Below are 27269 nucleotides of genomic sequence, written 5' to 3' on the forward strand. Positions count from 1 at the left end.
AAGAAGGAAGAGTCGAGCAACGGTATCGTTAGAGTTTAAACCAAAACTCAATGAAAATCCGATTGCAGAGAACTCGATCGTTCCCTACCTTTTCCTTCCGCTCACAGAAGCTAAGGTCAGGGCTTGTACATACATACGTAGAACGCGTGTACTAAAACCGTATGGATATCGATCCGGAGCAGGTGATACAACGAGTTTCTTCTTCCTATGTTCTATCTATGTGTATTGCTTGTATTTTACCGACAACCGCAATTACGGTGCTCTACAGTTAGGGTCACTAAAAAAGGCTGTCGGGCTCTTGGGTCTCGTCGGTCCAGTTTCTAAGCGTTAGTTATCTAACGCGAATGCATCTCACGTCCTTTCTACACGAGAGAAAGAAAAAGATAGCTTAAGATGAAGATGAAGAAGAAGAAGAAGAAGGAGAAGATGAGGAGGAGAAAGAAGAGAGGGAAAGAAGCGTCTGCAACTTGTTCTCTCTTTCTCTCCTCTCTTTCTTCTATATGGCTGCGTGCCTACGCCCAGTAAGGCTGAGTCCTTACACACAGTATCGCATACCGTTATATTATTTATACCGGAGGCATATATTTTGCCTACGCGAAAGCCCTCCTCCTCCTCTTATTCTCCTTTTGCACGCGAGAGAACTCGCCTTAACCTCGATTCATTATCGAGCTTGGCTCTAAGACTTTCCAAAAGGATTACACATTTCCTCCGATCGATGACATAATGATGAGAAATTACCTATAGCCTCTTCTATTTATTCAAGTAATTTCTCTCATCGTGATGGAAATTTCGAGAGAAACTAATTGTCCTGACGATTCTATGAGACATTGATAACTAATCCTTTTTTCGAGTATCGACACGTTCATATTTATTGTGAAAAACAATTTAACAAGTATAGGATAATTAAAAGGAATACTTCCGTAAGAATATTAACTCTTTTAATATCTGTGAAAGAAGATTAACATCGATTTAAAAGAGAACATCATACTTTTATGATACGCAGTTGGTATATCAAGTATCAGTCTTGATAATAAAAGTGACGATATAAATAATATTACGGGTAATTTGTTTATCCCGATCAACGATTGGATTATATGATCTTTAGATCCGGTTTCGAATATGGTAAAAAAAAGATTTTCTTCTTTTTTTTTTTTTATTTACGTAACGCGAGTAGTAATGGACAGTTAAAAAATTGATGTCATAAATTACTGTAACGTGCGAAAAATAAATTTCTAATAATGGGATCGTGACAGGATCGTGAAAGCATTAGACTCGTATACTTTACGTATCTCCAAGTTCGTTCGGGTTTCTTTACGAGCTTGCCGCGCCTTGTTAAAAGCCCTTTGTCGCGCGCCACCGACGTTTAATTATAGCGATCTGTTTTATCGACGCGTATAATTTCTTTTTTTTTTTTTTTTTTTACTATATGCGCCTGCTTGATTTTTCCTTTCTCCCGTCGATCCTCGATAATTGCAATTTCCGTTTAACGACGTCCTAGCTCGTACACGTTAATAGGAAAGCTAAGCGATTGCTGTCGCGCGTGTCGAGTTCCAAGATACAAATAATAAAACGAGTAATATAATAAATGTATTTCATTTGATTTACACATAGAGAAATATTAGAGAACATTGCAATAAGAAGATTATGAATTTTTTATTAATAGGGGAATACGATGGCTATATAAAGTTATTCATATTTTACATTAAATGCAAAGCGAAATAGCGATGTTCATCAAGTTACGGTATTAAGTCCTATTAATTAATTGAAATCGTAAATAGTCATGATGGAAAATAATATATATTTGTAATTACATACCATAATAGTGTTACGTATTGCGTAAGTTTTTCTTTTTTTATTCAATGTCTATTTTACGTTTTTTTTATAAACCATTATTTTCTCTTACTACTTTTTATAAGCACTTAGAAAAATATTTTGAATTTATGAAACACACACACACATTTTCATAAATTGCCGGTAAAGAAGAATCAGTAAATGGCGCTGCGAGCGCTATCTTAAGGCTGGTTCTTAACACGCAAGCTGATTGGACAAAATCAGAAAGTGTTCAACGTATATAAAATTCAGTACAACGTGAGCCTTTTACTTCGATGTGCCTAATATTGTATGATTTCATAATCATCGGCAGTTGTTTTTTGAGATATTTTGATAATATCAGATTCATTAGTGTTTTATTTAGAATATGTGAAATAATTATGCATTAATCTTGATAGTGTAAATACATGGTATTTGTAGTTTTAGCTGATAATTTGTACATGACCAAAATGGCGTCAGCCGAACAGGTCGGTCTTAACAAAACTTGGGAATTATCGCTTTATGAGTTACATCGAACGCCTCAGGATGCAATTACCGACAGTACTGAAATCGCGGTTAGTCCGCGAAGTTTACACAGTGAACTTATGTGCCCTATTTGTTTGGATATGCTCAAAAAGACCATGACTACCAAGGAGTGCCTCCATCGTTTTTGTTCCGATTGCATTATTACTGCACTTCGAAGCGGTAATAAGGTAAATATTTACCATTTAATACTTAGAATCTTTAAGTTGTTGTTTATTTTATTGTTTGCACAATCGTTCTATTTATTCTCTTATTCTTATTAAACTTTGAGCTGTGTTGTTCTGATTGTTAAAGATTTAAATATGTAAACACACGGTTATTAGATGAAGAAACTTCGTTCAATTAACCTTGACATTAATTTTATGTTTGAAATATAATGTTAGGATTGGTGGAATATACAAATTTATCTATTTAGAAGATATTTAACATTATTTGTTGGAAAAACTTTTAAGTATATCCTTTTATGTTGTAGTTATTGATATGTACTGTATTTGTATTGTTTATTTATAGGAATGTCCAACTTGTAGAAAAAAATTAGTTTCTAAACGTTCCTTGAGACCAGATCCAAACTTTGATTTGTTAATTTCAAAGATATATCCTAGCAGAGATGAATATGAAGCGCATCAAGAAAGAGTTTTGGCTAAATTAAACAAATCACATTCCCAGGCTGCCTTAGTAAACTCTATTACAGAAGGTATCAAATTACAAAGTCAAAATCGACCACAACGTTCCAGAAAAAATGCAAATGAATCTGAAAACACAAGTAATGCAACTTCGTATAATAATACCCCAAATGTTAGTGCACCTACAACGCCAAATCCTTCTACGAATGCTGCAAATCAAAGTGATTCTTCGCAAAGTGCTACAGGACCATTAACTACTAATAATGGTGGAGCAAGTAATAGTTCGCAGAATTCTACAAATATTTCTCAACCTGCAAGTAGTCCTGCAGTTTCAGGTAATTTAACTTATTTCTTTTATTACCGTACAAGTAGTATATATTTATATAAAATATATGATGTAACAAGAATTTCCAATATTTTTAGGAACTACATCTAGAAATTCTACAACACCTTCTCCAAATCCAACGAACCAAATACCAAAGCCACCAAAACGACAAAAAAGTCTTCAAAACTCAGAGAATGATTCTTCTAGTGCGGAAGCAGAAACAGGCGGTGGAGATTCTATGGTTGATACAGAAGGCGAAGGTCCTAGTGAACCTTTGATGCTTAATGAAATTGAACTTGTTTTCAAACCTCATCCAACAGAAATGACAGGAGACAATTCATTAATAAAAGCATTAAAGGAGAATAGCATTCGATATATAAAAACTACAGCAAATGCAACAGGTAATAATCTTATTAAGAAAATCATCTTAAACGATTTATTTTAACAAAACAATAATAAATGAATTTTTTTTACAGTTGATCATCTCAGTAAATATTTAGCAATGCGGTTAACTTTAGACCTCGACACAGAATTGTCAGATTCAGATAGGTTAGTAAATTTTTGTATTTATATAGCACCTTCGCCAGGACAGCTAGTCGTATTGAGCGGATCACAAACATTACGACAAGTGAATGACAAATTCTGGCGAGTCAACAGACCATTGGAAATGTACTATTCGTGGAAAAAAACCTAGGGAAGGCCTCGAAAATATCAATCAGATGGGGGCTAGTTGTATCATGCTCCAAATCAAAATTAAAACCTAGATATCAAGGGAACTATGTAGGACTGTTGTGAAAGAAAACACCTGATGTATTTTATTATATTTAGTTATATTATATATAAAACAGCTTTGAGAGATACAACTTAAGGGAAAGGTAGAACACGAGGAGAGGGTTCTTCGTGTTATTTTGACAGTGCAATTTTTACGATATTTTCAAATGGTTCTTAATGATTATGCTATACGAGTTTTTGTACAAGAGATTGTTATGGCAACATATTTTTAAGTGATAGATTTAAATTAGAAACATGACGTATATTGATGACGATGATTAGATAAAATAGGAAAGGGTGAGTGCATCGCTAGTATGTGATCATTGTTTTATATTCCTACAAGTAGTACCATTCTAATCTTGATATTTTTGAAAAGGTAATACTTAGGCCACACGTCATATACATTTCTATACTCGAGCAACGTCAATGATTAATTAACTTATTTCATAAGCGATGAACGAATTGCTGTGGACCATTATGTACAGTTTTGTGAAGAAAAAGAAAACTAAATAAATCGATGTATATAAGCGAGAGTTATGACAATCTTTTAAGTTATCATTGTCCGTTTTATAAGTTTATTAAATTTTTTGTTATTTTATTTCGTATAATATAATATATTCAATAAAAAGGTGCATTGTGCAATATGTTTCCCAAATAACATTATCTTATCCTATTTAGAATAATCTATGTATATAGGGGAACGCGTGAATGCTTAGTTAGTCTACTCTAAGGTGTTGGAGCTTACATTTTCTGTGAGTCAGACGCGATAATCGAAAATCACATTTCCGGTCTCGTTAAAGATACATAGAAACCGTCTTTGCCATGGAAAGGCAGAGTAATCGATAAGAGAACCCTACGACGCACCCCTGCGTTTGCCGCTGAAGCGAAAACAATGCGGATACTACGGCCTTTGATAGCATGCCACCCTCCTTCACAGTCAACGACAAACCAGATTCTGAATTCCTCCTCTTTCTACTTCATGAGAAAACGAAGGGATAATATCAAGAACTTTGGAGAAACATATAACAGGATTCTTTAGTAAGCAATCTCATAAGGATAACTTCGAATAATCTTGCGAAAAATCTTCATATTCTTAGATGCTATTTATTTTTTTTTTTACAGCTTTTTCAAAGTTATTTAAGCTAACTAAACAAGATTTATATTGTTCGTCTCTTTCATATTATTGTCCTTTCGATTCGTAAGATTATTTCCGCAATACGAGTAATGATTAATGTTTATGTGTTTAATAGAGTGCTTTATTTTTTATTAAATCGCTAAAACTGTACAAGACAATCTTTACTATTCTATGTTATAAGATAGAATCATCAAGTTTGCACCGTAGGAAATTCGAGATCATATATCTTTTTCAGAATAATAGTCTTCTGTTTATCGTACGACAATACGCTTTAAATTACATTCACTGACGGAAGTATTAAACATTCGAAATTTCCGGTCGTATTTAATAGTATGCTCTTTGTTCGAACTGTCCACAATCGGCTCGATTTTCACGTTCTTAGATAGTTCTATATGAATTAATTAAAGAATACAGTGGCATGGCCGCGCGGTGAGCCTAATCTAATTACAGGGTATAAAGCAAAGTAATACCGCCGTATAATGACTTCTTCTAATTAGCGCTTGAAATGTATTCCAAGATTAATAAGATCTTTCTGCTGTATGCGCGGTCTAGAAACAATGATTAATGTTCTTTATGTGAAAACTAATTGGTTTAAGTATTATTATACGAAAGTAGATCATATATAAGAATATATTTTAGAAAATATTTATTTAAAAAATTTGTTTCTTTTTTTTTTTTTAATAGTTTTTCAATTTTTTTTTTTTTATAAATTAAAACGATTCTGTATAAATTTTATAAAATGGCAATACGATTCATTGGAGCGATTAGGTTTACATTGGATTGCACGAACGAAACGGTGATCACAATTCGATGATTTATCACGTTCTCTTACGAGATTTCAATTTTAATTTACAATAGGATATTACAGACGTGATTTGCGATCGAATTAATGTCTAGATTTGAAATAATTAAGAATCGAATCATCGAACGGGAAGCGCAGTATCAATGTTTTCGTAATCTTCGTCCTCGTCCTCGTTTTCGTTCTCTTCATCCGATAGTAATATCGTCGAATGGTTTTCGTCATCAGTTTCGTCATATGAAATAGAACTTTCGGTGGAATTTTCGTCGACAGACGAATGATCGAAAGATAGATTCGTTAAAGATTTAACCGTATTTCTCTTATCTTCTTCGGTTTTTTTTAAATTTACGTTGTCGTTTTCATCCTCGGAGGTCGAAAATTCTTCTTCTATACAATTTTTCGATTGTACATTTGAATTTATATTCATTTTAGCATATTTTTCTTTAAGAAGTTGATACTCTCTTTTTGCTGTGATTCTAAAACAGAAATGTTGATCGAAAATTGATTGGGAAAGTGTGACGTAAATGAAAAGAAGTGAACAAAAAAAATGGAGGAAGGAAAGAAAATCGATGCTTGTAATATTAAAGATTCTATTACGGTACTCTTCTTGGTCCGGTTTCTTCGTTAACGCAGGAAGAGAAGACCTTACTACAAGATAAAGTAGGGTCAAGACCGCTTTGATTATACTCACGGCATTTTGTAAGGGTCCTTGTACCAAAGCGGATATCCCGTGGGGTTTTGTCTTCCATCGGGGATAGAATTTTCGGACGGTAGTGGGTTCACTCGGAAATTTGCTGGCTCAACCGTCTCTTCTAAAAGGGCCGAAACTTGTCTTGCGTATTCCTCAGTACCAGCTGACCTTTCTAGTCTAATAAATAATGAAATATATTAATGCATTATGCTGTTTATTTATTTTTATGATAGGACAGATCAATATAATTGACTGTAATAACGTTATTTTTGTTATCTACTAACATGTGAAACATTTGTCTCGTAAATTCTGATTTCGTCGATGCATTTAAATCAACATTTTCAACACCATGATCTCCGTTATTAATTTTTCTAATAGTATTTTCTGTAATTCCATAAAAATTTCCAAAATGTACTGCTGCATCTCGTGGAACTTTTAAAGGAGATAGTTTAGGGATATTAGATTTCACATTTCCTGTTGGTGTCGTTCTTTTTGGAGGATTGGATGTTGTAGTCTTTTTTATATTCCTTGAAAGAGATAAAATGAAAAGATTATTAGTACATTTAAAATGTTAATATTTTTTTAATAATTAATTTGATGTGAACGCCTTATACTTTCAATCTTTCTGTTATTATTCTATATATCATTCTTACACGTAACGTTACGAAAGCAGTATGCTACAATTATAAAATCATTATTATCGAAATAAATACGTAAGCATAAGTTTATGTGAGAAAGGAAATGTTGTTCATATCATGCTATAAGAAGCGTACAAATTCCACCACAAGATGATTTCTAATCTTATGATGTACATAAAAATCTTGCTTTATGGCTGAAAATAATATACGAATGGGCATTACTGTAAAAAATAGAAAGACATACGAGTATTTTACGGCCTAAGTGGATATTGTAAAATGGTAGGACTGATAAATAAACCGTTTTCTGTACGTATAAGTATTTACACGACACTTTGACGGATAGTTAATGACCTGTCTCTTTAAAAGTCAACGAGGGCCAACGACTTTACCATGAATACTAATAGTACAGTCTTACTTAACTTTTGTTTCTTTTACACGATATTACGTAAATTAACGTTTGTTTAATTTAAAAAAAAAAAAGAAAACATTTTATATATTATTATCTTAAAAAACAATATATAATATAGATCTTTACTTTTCACTTTTATTTGGAACGGGAAAAATTCCAGAAGTTTTCAAATTTTCAGACTTGAGAGATTTTTTACTAATACTTCGAGTGATTTTTGTTACAGAATTGATTTCAAAATGATTCAGAAGATTTTCAGCTTTTTTCTTATTTTTTCTTACGATTTTATTTTCATGATTTCTTTTTAATCTGCGTTCCATCGTTGATGAATTACTTAGAAATTTATTTTCTATTTTTTTTTTTTTTTCTACTCTCTTTTTTTTTTTTTCTATATATATGTATATATATATATTTTAAGTTTTTAAGATGATAGATATAAAGTTATTTCATACAAGAATCGATTTAACTCATAGAGTATTTCGCTCCTTTCTTTCGATGATTCTCAAACCGATTGCAAACAAATGAGATAAAATTTCTCGTCGATATAACGAATGAAGTTGGTTTTCCAAAATGAAAACGATTAACCGCGAACGTTTTAACGAAATTAATCGATTAGATGGCATATGATCACAATCCATTTTAACGAAATTACATTGGTAAAGAGAAGAAGGGGATACTCGTTTTCACCCTTTCATTCTCATCCACATGTTTCCGCACGATTTTCTATTATCCTTTTCACGTATCATTCTCATTCTCAATAAATCAGGAAAGACTTTTATTACTAGTGTTTGGTTTTAATGAAATTTTAGTTCTTTTATTAAAAAAATAATATAGAATGATTCATTATAAAAAAATTTTTTTTCTTGTACAATAAAATTATCAACGAATCGTAGACGATTAATGAATATTTTTAATATTTATTTTAACAACGCGTATATAAGAGAGAGAGAGAGAGATTATTTTATTTTATGTATGTGTGTACGTCGTATATTTTTATACATAAATTCTTTTTCATCCAATAAGAATATAAAGTAATAACAGAAGACAAAGAGAGAAAGAAAACGTTCCTATGTGAAAAGTTTAGCAAGCGAAATACGAATAAAGGAGGAAGGATATAGTAGTAGGTGTATTTTTATTTACGATCGAAGGTGGCTTAGTAGCCGCCGGCGGTTCGAAATCGTCCTGCACCATCTCAACAAAAGCGAGCAAAACGTACCGCTTTTTTTTTTTTTTCTTTCTCTCGTACGTGATATGCAAATGGATGAATTCTTTCACGTATGTGCACGCGTGTGTTACGAACAAAAAAAAATATATATACATATAATACTGGCCCACGAAGCGGATCTACCGAAATTATTTATCGCCCGCTGTGTTGAAGGTTAAGAAAAATTTTTATTCGTTCATTTTGTTCTTTGATATCACCTTTTGTTTAGATTTTATTTTACGACGAGGGAACTCGGAGATACAGGCTGTATCCTATTAATATTCGTATATATTATATTACTTTGATATTCAATCGTGAATAGATAAAATTATCTCGCGAGTGATAATGAAAATTAATTACCAGGTGGTCAATATTTATTACATCAGTCTGACGCTTTTGGGTTGGTGGTTTCGCGTGAAGGTATCATTAATATTAATGTTGATTTTAACGATTCCCTTTCTCCTTTTCTTCAGTAATAATAAAGTAACAATGATAATAATTTTATTTAACGAATATAATTATAGAGTTTCTAATGGAACATAGAAGAAAAGTTAGTCAAAGGATATATTTTTAGAATTTCATGAAATTGATCTTTCTGTTCCCATACGTAAATTATTTGTGTTCAGTAATTCGTAAACTGACAGGAATAGACGTAAGATGATTTTTTTGAACTTTAACAGCTGGAAGTTATAGATACCTATTCGCTTTCCTGTTAGTAAAGTTTAATTACTCGATGGAAGCTGCCGACAATCGTGAGTATAAAGTCTTACGAGTAATAAAAGTCGACGGGGGTTTTGAAAAGTGATCAGGCAATCGGTAGTCGGTCTGTTCACTCTGGTAGGACACGAATTTCGTCGAGGGTGGTCCTTTGATCATTCTGGCATTTCTCAGTCGGGTACTCTTGTGTATGTGCAGGAACACTTTTTAAAACAACTCCAAGACGAAATACACTATTATTGTGTACTCATACGAATACAATTTTTTTCCAATTAGCATAATTAAAATGACACGAATTTTTAATAAAAATTTAACATTAGAATATATAAAATTCATAATAACAAGAGGAATCTCAAATCACTGATAAAGTATCATATTATTCTGTGTTTTTAACCCGATCCAATCCGATGCTATGCAATGCGATGTAATTTAATGTAATATATATTTACTTTCTATAAGAATAATATTACAACAGTATATAATATAATTCTTAAGTAATGCTGTAACTATAATGTGTGTAAACGATGAAATATAAAATTTATAAATTGTTGCATCGAAAAAAAGAATCCTTTCAGATAATTTTCTTCTGATTTACTTTGATTGCTAGTATAAATGAAGATTTTAACGCATTGCCAAGAGACATCTGTGTTAAGGTAAAACAAATGTTTTTTAAAATTATATACTCGATTGGAAGAGACATATTTGATTTATTATTATAAATTATTTTCTATAAATTAATCTCTCTCGAATAATGATAGTCTTTTGTAATATATCAATCGTGTTTTGGCAACGAGCCCGTGTGAATTAATCATCTCGGATTGAGGTTGGTTCATCATCTGACAAAACTTTCATGCACTACTAAGCGGAATCGCGAATCGCTGCCAAGTTACAGATACCTTCCAAAGTGAGAATGTCCTTAACATCTGCGAGAGTTAGCAACTGCTGTGACATTCTACCGAAACACGTGGGGTCGATCTTGTAGACATCGTAAGATGCAGAAAGGATCAATAACAATATCAAATCACACAAAAAAATAAATATCATTTAATATTAGATACTTTAGCAATCTCGGAATGATGATCTTTTTAATTGGTAGATTTTATCAATTATGTTCATTTATATAAATACTGCTAATTAAGTTATATAATGAATAAATCATGGAGTTAAGATAGATTATAAAAAATTATTAATACTATCTAATTATTATTTAATGAAAATATTATATTATTACCATTATATATAAATATACATGAAATTCCTTGTTTAAATAATACAAGATAAAATACAATCATTAGAGTGAAACGATGATTTTATATACTCGTAACTACGATCTTCTGCTCTTAATATAAACGCGAATCAAATTATTTTCTTTACGTTCTGATTGATATTTAGAACATTTAACATAGGAAATCAAGTCGTTGTTCTTTCTTTTTTTATTTTTTTAAATAAATTTTTAAAGCGTCTCGCGATTCCATCAAGTATATTTGAATAGGGTCTATTTACCTTTGATCAGTACTTGCCGTTTGTGCCCGTTATTTCTGATTTGTGTTGTCGATTCTATCGGATCGTTAGGTCAAAGCTATCGGTTCGGATCTCCGATTGAACTAAAGACGCGTAGAAGGAGGAAACTAGGAGGGTTGGATAGGAGTTAACACACGGATATCGTTGTAGGTAGGTACATGCAGTATGTTTCTACGATACCATGGCATTCCTGACTCGGTCACAGGTTTATATACATATGTACATAGATACACTTCGTTTTAACGCATATACGGGCACATCGCTGTGGGAATCGCTCGGCTGTTCTTTCATACACCGCGGAGTACCTTGCATCGTTTGCCAACGACCAGGCAACCTGGCCTCCTTACCTTCGCAACTCATAATATGTGCAAGTAGAAAGACGATTGAAGTTGGATAACAGTAGGGGGTAGAAAGAAAAGAAATTATTGGATTTTTATACAACCACATTGCATACGCGGGCGCGAATTTCTTTCAACTGGAAGAATCTTATTTACATTCCTTCCTGTGAGTTCATAATTTTTCTTTTTATTTTTTTTTTGTGTTTGAACATAGCTTATTAAATTTATTATTCTATCGCTCGTATATGTTTATTTTATATTTGGATAATACTAATTAATAAGTTATCATATTCATCGAGTTTATAATTGTTTAGAAATGTTACCATAAATTTGGATGTTTTTATAATGAAACTTTGTTAATTAATTGGTTTTGAAGGATTTTTAATATGGATAATTGTATTTATGAATGAATTATATAATTATAATTATATTTTTCTTAGTTTATGATATTAAAAGGTAATAAGTTTGAATTTAAAAAAAAACAAACATTAAATGAAAGAGGAGGTGGTAAGGGTGGGCCAACAGGAGCCTTATTCTTTTCGAACATCCTTTTCACCTAGTGTTCGGCAGTGTTCGATTGAATTCGGTAACATTCGGCGGTACTCGGTGGGGTTCAGTCTTACTCTTAACTCGTGCTCACGGCGCTCGGCTCAGTCGTCGAAGCGCGCTTCTTTCGTAAACATTAGGTGTCACGCTTATTGTGTGTTCCTTGTCTTTACTTCAACAAGCTCGAATTGAGAGGAAGGATCCTACACCATTGAGATATCGCTTATCTCTCACCTACGTTATCACAGAAAGGATGTTTGGAACTACGAGGTTAGAAAAAAATAAATATATTTGTTCATTTTATTTTCAAATTTATATTCAAAAACACATTCGTATATTTTTTCTATGTAATTTATTTTATTATTTAATTCTAAATCAATGATAAAAAAAACATTGTAAAATGATTGAAACTTTATTCGTTTAATTACTCCAATATTTTAAAAAAAGGAATAGGATAATAAGTAAACATTTTATAACGTTGAAAATAACTCATCGTGTAAACAACGAATTTCAATTGTTTATAATATTAATTTTTTACTTTCGTTCATACTTCGAATAAATTTGAACGTACGAAGAAATGAATTGACCAACAAGTGATGACTTCAAATTATGTATAATAATAAAATAATCAATTAATGTAATGATCGTGTGCTAGATTGGATTAGTTTTAATTTCCTGAATTTTATTACACGATAGGTTAACAAACATTTTCGAATTAGCATAAGAATAGTAGGGATCGTTTGTAACATTTCGAACGCATTGCAATTACGTTGGAGTTGCGTGTAATGCGAATAAATTGCACTGAACGCTCGAGTAGGATTTCCCTCAGTGCTTTCAATGATTTTCGCTGGAGAACGTTCTCGTTCGTCCAGCAACATTATGCCGTTTCGAATGGCTATGCGTTTTAACCAATTTGACATAAATGGCTGCAACTCTATGAACCATGTATTTACTGCATAATTTTACGATAGTATAAATATATATATATGTACACATATATATATACGCTCTTTGAGAAGCAAACGACGTATATTACAGTTCATTTGTTGTCTTTTAAACAGAATTGAAAAAAAAAACAAATCTGTTACCTACAAAAATTCATCGTTTCTCTCTTTAAACATTTAAATTAATAAAAAAGTAAATAATGTTGCTAATTAAAATTGTCAACAATTTATAAATCGTTTCAAATGACTTTGTTGAATTTTTTTTTTTCCATCAATTCGATGTGTTTCACGTAATAATTCCGATTAAAAATTGTAATAACGATATATCCCAAGCATTAAACTTTACCGTACGTTCTCGCAGTTTCATTGTTCCCAACATCAAATATCGAAAGTCGATAATGGTCCTTTAACGTCCATCGTTATCTTCTTTCGTACGCGAATCCACGCAGAATCCTTCGATGATACTCGCGCTTTGCAGTTAAAAGCCTTACGGGTCATTAATTTAATAATCGTTATGACAAACGTAATAATGATTGTATATTATTAATCGAATAACACAGATGTTTTCTTAAGAACGATCATTAGTTACTCGAATAGATCAAATGATTGGCCAATTAAGTAGAATATCTCACGTATAACACTGAGATATAAGGTGTTCGAATACTTCTAAGAAACGATCCATAAGATGGTTTGTATTATACGAAAAAATAGTGTAGACAATTTGCAAAAAGAAAGTAAGAAATTAAATCGTCACATTTTGGAAATACCGATTATTCACAAAAAAAAAAAAAAGAAACTAATAAATTTTCATTTCATTTAACATAGAGTAAAAACTTTCGTGAAAAATTCAAACTTTTCAATGAATTATTATTACGAGTATCCTTTTTAAACGTATAAGATTATATTTATTTCTATCATAAAATTAATTTCTCGTAAAGAGATACAAGATTTCGTATTTAATTTACCTATCCTTTTAAATCAAACACAATTAGTGTTATCAATTAACTATAATAGCTTTGAATGTAAAGAGTAAAAAAGCACTTCTATTCGATGGGATCCACTCGAGTTGTTACTGACGTAGCTCGAATCTCTGTAAATTTGGAGTCTTTTTATTATTTTCATTTTACCAGGTAATTTCTCTCTATCTTCTCCCTACAAGCTAAGTTCGAGAAAGCTAATGCAAATATTTGCGAACAGAGCCTTCTCGATTGAATTTGTTGTAGTGCGCGGCGAACGGCGCCGTAGTCTCTATCCCAGCACGGTCAATATTGACTCTGGCTCGAGCCAAAGCCCATCGTAATAAATTATTGACTTCATAGCAGCGATACGAGAAAGAAATATATATATATAGAAAGAGAGAGAGTGAGAGAAAAAAGAGAATTTGAAAAATCTGCAATGATCTGCATTAACCGTTAAGCTTCCTCGCCTAGCTTGAGTTACAAGAAGATGGTATTTGTCATGGGACATACACGAGAAATCATATAATACATAAATCACTCATGTACATATATATGGTAGGGTATTTATGTTCGTAACGCATATGTATATGTATATAACTTTTTCTCATCAATCATAAGAAAGTGACAATGTAAATATCGATGAACGATATATTATTTTGAATAATATTTAACAGGTAGATGAGTGCACATTGAACATATACGAAAATTAATCTTTTTTTTTTGTTTTTTTGTTACGTTCCTCTTGTGTTCAATTTGATTAGAGACTTGTTTAAGTTATTCATAGAATTCTGATAGATTGTGTGTGGGGTATTTTATTGAATAGATATAAATGAAATCGTATATTATATTGTATTATAGATTGTCATATTAAATAAAAATAGCAATATGATTGTCTATTTATATGAGAGTTTGATAAGTAAAAAATAATTGAAACTGAATAGAGTAATGAAATCAAGTAATTACCTTTAGATTCGTTTAAAATTGTCGGTGATCGATAGCTCATGTCGTTTGGCATCGTCCTGAAAAAGGGAACATGGCGATGCGGAGTTTATTTCTAGTCGTACTACTCACGTTGTATTTTGGGAACGAATTTGTTCTGTTAATTGATCACTATCACAAGTATCATTCGGTATTGTTATTTTTTATTTTTATTAAAATTCATTTTGAGTTTAGTACATTTTAGTTTTTTTTTTTTTTCGAAGATCGTTTTTCGTAAACCAGATTTTGATATACGAAAATTAATCTGTAATATTTTATTGCGTAACGTTTAAATGAACTTTCAAATTCATATATTTGCGGTTTAAACGAAATGTAATTGGTATTTATATTGAAATCAAAATAAGACCGAATCCCTTTTTTTGGGAAGAGTTCAAAGCTACATCGAGATATTCGAGTTAATGAAACTTTATATATCAAGACTTCAAATGAAGTAAGTTTCTCGACAAATCTGTCATCTCCATAATTTCTTAACATTGTATACACAAATTAAACATTTATATTTAAATATTATATTAAATTTAAAAATAAAATGATTTATTATATTAAAAAAAAAGGTTGAAAAGTTTAATACGAAAGGTAAAGATCGATGCGTGCAACAGAGTAAATGTGAAAATCAGCTGTTCGCGTAGCACAGAACATTGACACGATACATAAACAATAAAAGCGAAATATAAAATTACGTTAGGGACGAAAGTGATCGTTTCAAGATCGAGTATGAATAAAATGAACATACATAACTACATATACGCTGCATGCATAGTTCTTGAAAGTGAATCGAAATAAGAGACAGTAGAAAAAGAAATAAATAAGGATGAGGAAGAAGCAAGCGAACGCAGTGGAAATAACTCGATGACTAAAGCAAGGTGTATTCCACTATGCTAACGATAAATTTGCTTGAGTATGTCGTAATTTAGCATTGTGGCTTCTCGGAGGGAGACGCCATGCTTCGTGTTTTCCGTCGGTGCCTTCGGTACTCGATATTTCGTACGTTGAAGGGGTCGCCCACGCACGAGTGCGCATTTACACGTATGTACGCCAAGTTATTTCTTCTATTTTTGCTTTTTTCTTCACATTTTGCCTACCTTTCGTCTAGAAAAATGATGAAAAATAGATGTCACGAAGGAGGAACAATTGCTTCGTTATGTAAGATGATCTGACTTCAGCATATTTTTTCTTTACTTACCGTTAGCGAAATTTAGATCGTCAAACTTTTGAGTATTATCAAATGTATAATTTATGTAACATTTTTTAGATATCTTTTTTAAGAAGTACACATTGAATTATTTTTATAATTATTTATTAGCTAGACGAATTTTTCTTTAATTTACAATTTTCAAATCATCGTAATTCAGAAGTCAAAAGGGTAACATAGAGTTTAGAAAAAGGTATTATTTAAGTAAGATTCCTTCTATGATTATCATAATTCTAGTGATAAGAATTTGACTTTTATCGATTTATTTTTACATATAGAATTATCCTTATCCTGGTTTCAGTCACAAAAAATGAATATATTACGTCGAATATAGTCTGATGATGATGATGAGATTCGATTCTTAGAAATGTCGTGCTTAAAGAAATAATGTTGTTTATATTCCAAGAAAAAGTTTTCTTATATTGTTACTTATTATCTCGTTCATTAAAAATAAATGTTGACCAAATGTTGATAATTTGACAGTAACGTCGATCGTGACCCTGACTCATTATATAATAATATGAGGGTTGAAAAAAAGAGAGTGCACAACGAAGTAGCTCGTAGATCTACGGAAAAAAGAGTTGGGAAAAAGGGTTGGTTGGTGAATAAGAGAGTAAAAGTAGTAGTAGTAGTAGTAGTAGTAGTAGTAGTAGTAGTAGTAGTAGTAGACGCTTCAGGGGTCAAACGAGAAATCGCGGCGCGAGAGTGCGTGTCGAGTGCGCGTAATCGTTCCTCTTTCCCTTTCAATATATGTCGAGAATACAGCTTTGGCCCTCTGTGATTTTCGTGGCTTCGCTATGACCGTTCTTTTATTATTTATTATTAGCCTTTATACAGCCTCTGTTGAAGTGGCTTCCTCTCGTCTCGAGATTTAGTTGCTCCCTTCGTTACACGAGAACACCTTGCGTATCATGTAAAATACATCTAGTCATTTATTAAATTACACCAATAATTACGTTCAATCGTAAATTACAACGCGATGCGAGGAAATTCAATATATAATACATTTATATAAAAATAAAAATGAATAATAAAAAGGTATCTTAAGGAATTTGAACATTCAAAAGAAACGGATCAAGATTTAACCAAGTGTAGATGTATAGTGTTTTGAATATTATAAGTAAAAAGAAAAAATGTATGTCTGCTTAAATAAAAAAAGACGCTGAACTTTAGAGACCAAATTCCCTAAGATACCTTTTTATTAATAATTTTATTTTTTGGACGAGAGAAACACAACTAATTGAATAAAAATTAATTATTTCCATAAAAAAAAATATTCAAATATTTTCGTTTTATCTAATATATCATCGCGATTAATAAATTACAAAAATAATTAAATATTTATATACGCGTTGCAAGCATGTATCCAATCAAGCTGCTACTGACGTCTTGTTTTTTTTTAGAGTTCCTTTGATAAAATTTTACTTTAACCTGCAAATTCAAGGATCATTCGCCCTTTTTGAACTGCAAGACTCTTCTTTTAAAATATATCCTTGTGAGACGAGTAAGCTTCGTTATATAGTAACAGGGATACGTTATAGACGCAGACGTTTCTTTTTGAAAATAGCATAGTGTGAAAAGGTGGAGCGGATGGATGGATGGATGGATGGATGGTCGGCTAGACGCGTGTCAAGTGTTCGTAACGAGACAGAGCGAGCTTTATTGCCTCCGTTGCAACTTGCTTGCTTCCCCCCTTTTCTCTCTTCCTCACTCTCTTTATCTTTTTTTCTTTTTCTCTATCTGTCTCTCTCTTTCTCACGTAAACGCTCTGCATTTCCTGTATCATACTTTACAAGTGTAACCGTAGTACGACACATGTGACAGCCCTTGTTAAATCCCCGAGGATAAACGCGTACACGTCAAAGCAAGATGGACGCATTTACGTGAATATATGCCTTCGCCCCTTTCAAACATTTACTTCGACAACTAACGCCGTGCTTCGCATGCTAGTTTACCCCTATTTATTGTTGGTACTCACGTCTGTCTTTTTTTCTTCTTTCTACATACACCTCGATCCTTTCTACACGTAGAAAAATAATTGTTGATTTAAACGACAGAGAGCTAAGAGATCAACGGTTTGATGTATAATATATTCGTTTTACGATAGTATTCAATATATCATACTTTGTTTCTAATATTAGATATTAATAACATATTCTTACGTTCATTACGAGATTATTCGACTCATTTTTTTTTATTTGTAATGTATATTTTATTATTTTTATTATATTTATTTTTAATTAATAGACTATAGTCACACACACAACGTTGGATTATTAGTTTGAGTCAAATTATTAAAGTCAAGCAACGTTGGCACGGTTAATAAAATGGATAGGTGACCCGTTTGGTAAAACGAAAACCGTGTGCTGTTGATTCTAGATACGCGGTAGAGAATGACTCGATCTTTTTTGATAGTATTGCATAGGTGTGAGAAGGTGTTTGTAGAAAGCTGATGGGGAAAGAGTAAAAAAGGAATTATTATTTGATGAAAAAATGTTTGGTCGAAAAATCATTCATTGAAAATTTGTATAAAAGATGGATAATTGAAATAATTGTAAAGAAATGTTGACAGCATTGATCAAAACACGCGCGATATATTATTTCCTTCTCACGTAGGTAAATACGAGCATGGGTGATGTCGACACGTTGCATAAGTAACACGTAAATGGCCTCGTAAACGATCATACAACCATACACGCACGAGCACGAGCGCGTGAATCGGCACGTGAGCAATGCCATACCCTGTCTTGCCTTTAAATCATCCCTTTCAACCCTTACAGTTGAATCTGATTTTTTGATCGAATGAAAAATGCCAGTGTTAACTGAATAATTATATCGAAAAATGAGTTTTGATTAATTAAAATAATCGTCACACGAATAAATAATTGGTATTTAACAATATTACCATTTCACTTACAGATTTGAATATATATTTAAACGATTTAAATATATATGTAATAATAATAATTATTCATAATTTATTTTAAATAGATTTTCAATTATACATGGAATGCGTATAATAATATCGTTTTTTATGCATATAGAAAAAAAAAAAAAAAACTATTGTGTCTAATTTAACAAACTTTATCATCAAGTAATATGAGAGTTTTTTGCAGGAGTTGCATCGATAGAGTGCATTGCGGTTGCACTAATCGTAAAAAGAACGAAGTTTATAGTCCGGTCTAGTTACTCTATAAAACCTGTATACTTGGATCTCTTATTGTTCGATTTATTTCACTTTACGAGATTTAATATATGAAAATATTCATTTGTATATGAAGATATATTTAGTTGTTCTTATTTTAAACGGGTATTTTGTAATGTAAGAAGAAAATTTAACGGTATTGTAAAGGTAAAGGAAAATAAAAGAAAATTTTTGCTAATGAATTCGAACTATACGGGGAGGAGTGTATCCATGAAGAATATTACCTGGCGCTATAAAATGTCAGGAAGTTAATAAAAAGGAGTTAGATAGTAATCCGTGATGTTCGAAACGCTCGAGGCATGCCGATGAATGTAAGGAAGAACGAACGGGCGGCTTATTCGAAAGAGAAATTACACCCCTCGCGATTCCTTCGTGCGTTCTTCCCCGTTGCTCCTTGTCTCACCTAGGGACAAGTCTTCTCTCTTTCTATCTTATTCTTTTTCTTTTTTTTCTCGGGGTGTTCAGTACCACGCGGGAATCGCGTCGACTCGTAATTAGTGGCAATTAGCCCTCGGTAAAGTCAACCGTTCGACTCGAAGGCGTAGGGACACGAGGAGAAGGGAAAAAGAAAAAAAAGAGAGAGAGAGAGAGAGAGAAAGAAAGAGAGTAAAGGGAAAGAGAGATACTCGTATAAAGAAAGAGTGTACGAATACACCGATGCAAATACAGAAATTTTCTTGGGATACGGGACGGGACGAATCGTAAATAACAGACCGAGTTCTAGCAAAAGGGTAGAGAGAAAAGGGTGGGATAGAAGTCACGTTCGTACGAATAGGATAAGAAAAGATTATTCGATTTGATCTTACATAGGTAACAGCAAATTTTCTCTACTTTATTTACTTTTTTCTTTTGTTTGTTTATTACTTCTTCCTTGCTCTTTTTGTTCTCTTTTCTTTTGTTTTAAATTAATCTTTTTATATTTTTTGTTGTTGTTGTTCTATTTCTCGCATCTCGCAGAAATGATTTCCGTCCAATTTCCTCAAGTTTCATTATTTCTTAAGCGTCTTCCCTTAATTATATCGCTATACCTATGGTAGTAGGTAGGAACGATGAGAGACGCGTGCTCTCCGGTTCGATGTCTCTCATTATGCAAGAAACACGCACTCTCGTCGTATTGAAGTGTCGTTTGATACGATAGAGGAGCTTGCATACCACGATTACGCGGTGGTACTTATGTGGTTATATTATATTATACCTCATACCAACCGGTGCACGTGATTACATCTTGATATCGGGGATACCCTTACGTATATTACACAATTTATCAAAGAACTCGGACTCGTACGGAAATCACGAAATAATGTTTAATTATTTAAATCTATTCATTTTTTTATTATTAATAATATATTATCCAAAATAATTATGATATATATATATATTTTAATTATTCATTTTGATTACAATAATTCGAATGAATTCGTTTCGTATGAATAGAAAAAAAACAAACAGCAATGTTAAATTTTCTTAAATACCGTATCGTATTTTATTTGTGATTCTTCGAATCGTGATTTATGGAACGACGTAGCTAGCAACATCCTCTTTCTCGGATATAGTGACATAATAGGCAAACGTCCAGGCCGATGCACCGTTATACTGAATGGTCCGAGGTCAAAGAGCCGACGGGCACAGCGACCACGTCGAGGGCACAGAAGGTAGAGAAAGAGATGGTGTTAGAGGAGGTGAACGAGGAGGAGGAGATGAAGGAGGAGGATGAAGAGAAGTCGGGATATGCGTTTCAGAGTGCATCGGATATACTCGTTCGGCTAGTTCGCTCATGTATATTCGATGAGACGTTAAACGAGGGAGGGAAAGGACTGGTGGGGGGAGGGGTGGGCGGTTTGTAGGGTAGGATGGTACTAAGAAGATACGCGCTACGAAACATCGTAAGGATGATCTTCGGATAAGGATGATTCAGCCGCGAATAACGTACTTGAATTTAGATCGTAAATTTGAATGAGCTCGAAACCATCCGAGGAATCCCGATTCTATTTTACTTTCGAAACAAATCGAGCGTTGAAATTTTATCGTCCATCATCATTTCGCTTTCCATTTAAATAGAAAAAAAAAAAAAAAAAAAAAAAAAAAAAAAGAAAAGATTGGAAATGCGTTTAGAAAGTTGTATACCAGTTTTGAAAGACAAGTAGAGCGAGTTTTATATTATATTTTTTTTCTTTTTTTCTTTTTTTTTGGTATTTATCTTCAGATTATATTTCTCGAGATATTATTATTGGTTAGTTCGCGCATAAATTTAGAAATCGATCGTTCTACTTTTTAAAGAATATATTGACCTATATTAAAGTGTTATCAATGAGAGGTATCACTGTATTTATAAAGATAATATCTAGGACATTGAATTAATGTGAATAGTATAATGTCATGGGAAATGAATAATCGATGAACATGATTATCCCTTTTGAAAGCAATTTTGATGAACAACTTTGGAACAATCGATGTTTCATACTGATAAAAAGAAAATAAAACTATTGAGTGAACAAGTGTATGTGTATATATTATGTATACTCGTGAATGCAATATTTTGTGCAATGTCTCTCGTAACCGATTGAAACAATGTATTGCGACTGCTTTTGATTGATGTTTGCGTTAGGGTGATATTTAAACCTTGGTCATTGACACTGACCCAATAAGTGTCAATGAATTGTTCCTCGCTTCGCAACGGGCACGCGATCTTATTTTATATGAGAGTACGCGTGCATACAATTCAATTGTATTTCTCTTTTATAATTTATATCTCAAGTAGGTATATATATTTTTGTTAATTGTTTTTACTCTATGAATAAATTTTAATACATTTTCGTTTATAATCGCGCGATTTGATTATTAATTAATAATTCATAGTAATAGGATAAAATAAACTTGTCAAGTATGTATTGCATTTTATATGTTCTACATCGTTCGTTGATATGCAAATATACGCACGGAAGCAAGTCGATATCTGTGAGAAGATCAACATGTCTTCCGCATGTTTCATGAGATTCGATACTTCCACAAAGTGAAACACGTTTATTACTTATCTTTCTGATCTTTCTCTCGATCTACGTTCTCGCGGTTTTATTATCAATTTTTGTCTCTAACTGTATTTGAATTTTTTATTAGATATTATTCTCACGATTTTATATGAAAAATTAACGATTAATTGTCATCTTAGTTTTAAATATATATATATGTATTATAAACAAAATTATAATAAAGATAAATATAATATTTATAATATAGAAGAGAAAATGTTTCGCCGTTAATATTTAATTAGGCTATTCGTTTCTTGTTTTTTTTTTCTCTCTCAAAGCGAATAAGTGAGAAGAATTTTATCAATGAATATTATAACTATCACATTTATCTTTAGCGAATATATTTATATTATTTATAAACTTAAAAGAGAATTCAAATGAAAGATTAGCGATCTCAATTCTATTATTTTAAAATGAAAGCAATTATTGAAGCGTACTAATTTGGTGTCGAATTCCATATACAAAATTAATATCGTTGAAATTTCCTGAGCGTATTATCGAGACGAGATAGAGACAGTTAATGTTGGCAGCTGTCCATTTTCCCAGCAAGTATTCACGTTATAATACGGTATTTCATCTATTTCCATCTTGGTAACTATTAATATGGAAATAAGCAATAAATATAATAATAACCGTATATATATATATGTAAATTTGTTAATCGTGTAAAGGTATGTGCTCGCATACTTTCCGTTAATTATTCGGATGGTTTAAATTCCTATCGTTTAAATGTTTTAATAACAATTTTCATATATTTTTCGAAACAAATCAAAACTGTTAAACGTAATATTTCTTCGAAGATTCCTTGCCTCGACTAGAAGGGTCTGTTAGTATCGAGATGTCCAGGATATTTCGATCGATCGATTGAGAGAATAAAAGAGGAGAGGGTGGCACATTCTCCTGGGAACAGATGTTTAGGGGATGAGATACTCGATAAAGTTTCCAAAGGGGAAATAACCTTCTGAAAAATTATTACTTCTTAAATTTACCTTAGAAATGTTATTTGTTTCCATTCGAATATAAAATCATTAATCAATTCGCGTACGTGTTCGAATCGAATTTGAGGAACGGTGATTTATTGTATTGGATTTAAGGGATGAAAAGACACATGATTTTTACGGATGTCTAAATATTCACTCATAGTCACCCTCTTCTGAGACAGCCATCTAAGAAAATTGAATTTATTACATGTCTACCGAATATTTTCGGGCAAGCAAATTTGCGAATGATAAAAAAGGGATTTATTTTCGGAATATTTGATAGATGATATAAAAAATGCAAAATATCGTGATAAAAATAATTTCTCAATAAGATATATTTTTACATTCTTAGTTAATTTGATTTATGCATATAATTAATGACTTTAGTTGTTAATAATTCTTATTAATATTTATACGAAGTTGATTTTCCCACGAGAGAAATGACAAGAACGGTCATGCTCTTGAACCAAGTTAACGGTTATTATTGAGGTGTGTTCATGTTTCAGGAAGTATATATCGACTGATACATAGTAACTTGGCGATAATTAATCGTTAGTAATGATAAGTCAGCAATCTAAGACAACGTTTATGTTTAAATATTCGTCGTACTTTCTCACAACTACCAACGAGTTTATTTAATCTTTAAACAATAAGGCAACATTAAAATGCGTTAATTAATTCATGAGTAGGTATTATTGAGAATATTTATATAAAATTAATTAATAATTATATATATCGAAAAATTATCAAGTTCTCGTAAATAATTATTCTCGTATTATAATACTTTGTTTAAAGGTAATAAAAGGGAAAGAAGTCACAAGGCTACATATTTGTAGAAAATTATATAACGATTATAAGTCATAAAATAATGATGTTAATAATAAAAATGAATTAGTCCAATTAAATAATGATGTTAGGATTAACGATTGCACGTAAGAAGAAATAATGACTGCGTTAGACGAGTTTTAGGTTTCCTATCGTGAATAATAAAAGTTAAATCGTTAGCTCCGGAAGAAGTCGAGGGTATATATTCTTGAATTCCCTACAAAGAGAAAATGAAAGTTTGAAGGGGAGGAAACCGAACGACAGTCTCACGAAACTCGTCCGACTAACTCCGGCAGTTTGTCAGCGTTCGAATATCCCCTTTTTCTGCAGCATCCCAAAGCACGGCTCGGTTCTTCTCGATATACGATTGGTAACCCGAGAAAAAAGCAATTCCATTTAATGCGCTCGTTTTTCATCGTTGCCAAGGTGAACGTAATGGCGGACTTAAAAAAAACTGGTACCATTTCCTCGATGCAATTTTGTGACCAACCAAAAAGTATCGCGATGCGATCACGACATCGATGAGTTCTCACCACATCATAGTCACGTACATACTACCTACACATACATCCACGCCTTGTTATTCCATGGAACCGTTAGCAAGAACGTGCTGGCATATTCGCGAGATACAAATTAAACGTTCACCCGTATGAATGTTCTCTCTGTGTGTTATTAACGTGCTAAACGACACGAAATATAACGGTCTCGTTACGCTTTAAAAACACTTCAAAGGTAACTGATAGGTACTAGAACAATTTTATCATCATATAATATTAAACGAGTTATTCTTTTATATATTTTTATATATATATATATTATGTTTGTCAATTTTATTTTGAAAATTTAATAAAATCCTTTTGAATTGGAAAAGAAAAGAAAATGAAATGAAATGATTTGGGTGAGTTTCAATTTTAGGAAAATTCATATTTGGTCGAGGAATAAAAAGAATAGATAAATCAAAGTTTGTAAAATTTTCGTACGATTTGATATAACATTTTGGATAATATCAATTTAAAAATAGGATCGAATACAAATTGAAATTTTCCGTCTGGAACGAAGAATGTCGGAGCGACGGATATCAGAAAATTTCTATAACGTCAGATTTAAATGAGATGAAATGTAAGAGGAATCCCGTGGATGCGGAAAAAGGGCTGGGACTTCGGGCACTATAGAAATTCCATCTCGCGAAATAAACGTAACTCCATCCCTCAGTTTCTCTCTGTCGTCTCGAATTTCATCTTCTTTTCTACATATATCGCTTTTCACCAACGTGATTTATCAGACGAAAGAAATTCTGTTATTCGTAAACTCTCTTCCGCGTATATGAGAATTTGTATTTGAAAGGGGAAAAAAAAAACTGGATAAGTAAATGAGAAAACGTAATTAATTCGTTCGTTTGTCAAAATCGATTAATTTCAGACAAAAAATAAAAAGTAAAGAAAATTGATAAAATAATATACATTTTTGTATCATTTATTATTTGAAAGGTTATACAAAATTGTTATCATTTAACACAGTATTTAGTTTAATTATTAAAGAAATTTATTTTCAATATTAATGAATTAAATATCGATCAATTGCTCGATAATTAAATTTACAAAAATTCCAAATGTGTAATTAATTACTTCGTTCTGTGAACCGTTTAATTTACAATACTTATATCAAATATGAACAATATATTCTTTTGATTATCATTGAAGTAGACATCGTAAATTATAAAAAGACATGTTCAAGGAAATCGTTTATCAAGATACACGCGCGTGACACGTTTGTAGATGTTTATCATCGAAGAACATCGGAAATAGACAACATCGGATCGCTTGTCTTGTCTTAGAATCTGCTTTGAGAAAAAGTTAGACGGACCACCGTGTATTTAATCGAACAATACATCTACACGATTTACATAACCGAACTAGTCACTACATACTTAAACGATAAACAACGATGAACGACGAGCAACAAGAAAGATCATAATTCTTGGACCTGTTCGATTAACGAGCAGAACATTCACTTTCGTTTGTCTGCGACCGACAGCTTCGACGGAGAAAATTAATTATGCCAAATAGTAGATCATTAATTTTTTCTTCAATATAAATGAGCATTAGATTAAAAAAATAATACAGAAAGTAAAATGATTAATTGGACAAACAACGATTGTATAAATTTAAATTATATTTTTGACTCGATCTCTTATACACATTAAATTACAAGTAACAATTGTATCAATGAAAAAATACAATAGAATATTAGCAATCCCCTTTTTTTAATCATTGTATATTTTTACTCGTAGTAGATTTTCTATAAAATAAGATCGAGTAATTTGGAAACGTGATAATGGTATTATAAATAGTAGCGAGTTTGAATAACGAGTTTGTACAGAAATAAAATCGATCATGGGAACTTGATTATATATGAACTGCGAAAATTATCTATCGATAAATATGTAAATTAGTTTGTTGAGTCGATTAATATGGTGAAATGGGTCTCGTTAGATAAATGAAAAATATTCTTAAACGTTCAATTTTATATCAATTTCTTCTACGATTTAACATTCGTAATTTTTATTATTATTATAATATGATGCCAACACCAGAAACGTGAAATAATTTAACAAACGTTATAGTAACATTTCTTTTTTCCTCGCAAAAAATGAGAACAAACTTAAAAGGCAAACGAGTACGAAAAGCCGAATATTTAAACGATGATAAAAATGAAAGATCGTTCGTTGGTTGCGTACCTATGTTACGTTATCCAATTATCGGTGATAACGACGTTTCTCTTTTGTGTTCGCCGATCATTCTCCCGTCATTTTTTCTTCCAAATATCTCTCCTGCACTGGCGCGTAACGTGTAATCAGAGTTTACTGCCGAAGACGCGTAATGACAGGGTTAGGCCTAGCACGCGGAATTAACGATCTGGGAATGGAGCTTTGGGCGTAGTTATCTCTCTCTCTCTCTCTCTCTCTCTCTCTCTTTCTCTCTTTCTCTCTCTGACTTTTCGCTCACGTAATTAGCTTTTCACGTAGGTACGCGCCCGAGAGAACTTTGTACGTTAATATACGTGTAACGAGAGA

General features: G+C 32.0%; 2 protein-coding genes across 2 annotated transcripts in view; both read left to right on the forward strand.

Moving 5' to 3' along the window:
- Positions 1 to 2061: 2061 nt before the first annotated feature.
- LOC106785399 (E3 ubiquitin-protein ligase RING1) lies at positions 2062 to 4604 on the forward strand. Its single transcript, XM_014745819.1, has 4 exons — positions 2062 to 2522; positions 2863 to 3310; positions 3399 to 3701; positions 3777 to 4604. The coding sequence occupies exons 1-4, from the start codon at positions 2238 to 2240 to the stop codon at positions 3992 to 3994; spliced, it is 1254 nt and encodes a 417-aa protein (XP_014601305.1). The 5' UTR covers positions 2062 to 2237; the 3' UTR covers positions 3995 to 4604.
- A 7578-nt stretch (positions 4605 to 12182) lies between these two features.
- Positions 12183 to 27269, forward strand: part of LOC106785404 — a 33197-nt gene continuing 18110 nt past the window's right edge. Inside the window, exon 1 of the mRNA XM_014745828.1 lies at positions 12183 to 12336. Within this exon, the coding sequence (XP_014601314.1) occupies positions 12320 to 12336 (17 nt within the window). The 5' untranslated portion in view covers positions 12183 to 12319. The remainder of the gene's footprint in view (positions 12337 to 27269) is intronic.

The sequence above is a fragment of the Polistes canadensis genome, unplaced genomic scaffold (assembly GCF_001313835.1).
Source record: "Polistes canadensis isolate GaletaPanama2010 unplaced genomic scaffold, ASM131383v1 scaffold_49, whole genome shotgun sequence".
NCBI classification, from domain to species: Eukaryota; Metazoa; Arthropoda; class Insecta; order Hymenoptera; family Vespidae; genus Polistes; species Polistes canadensis.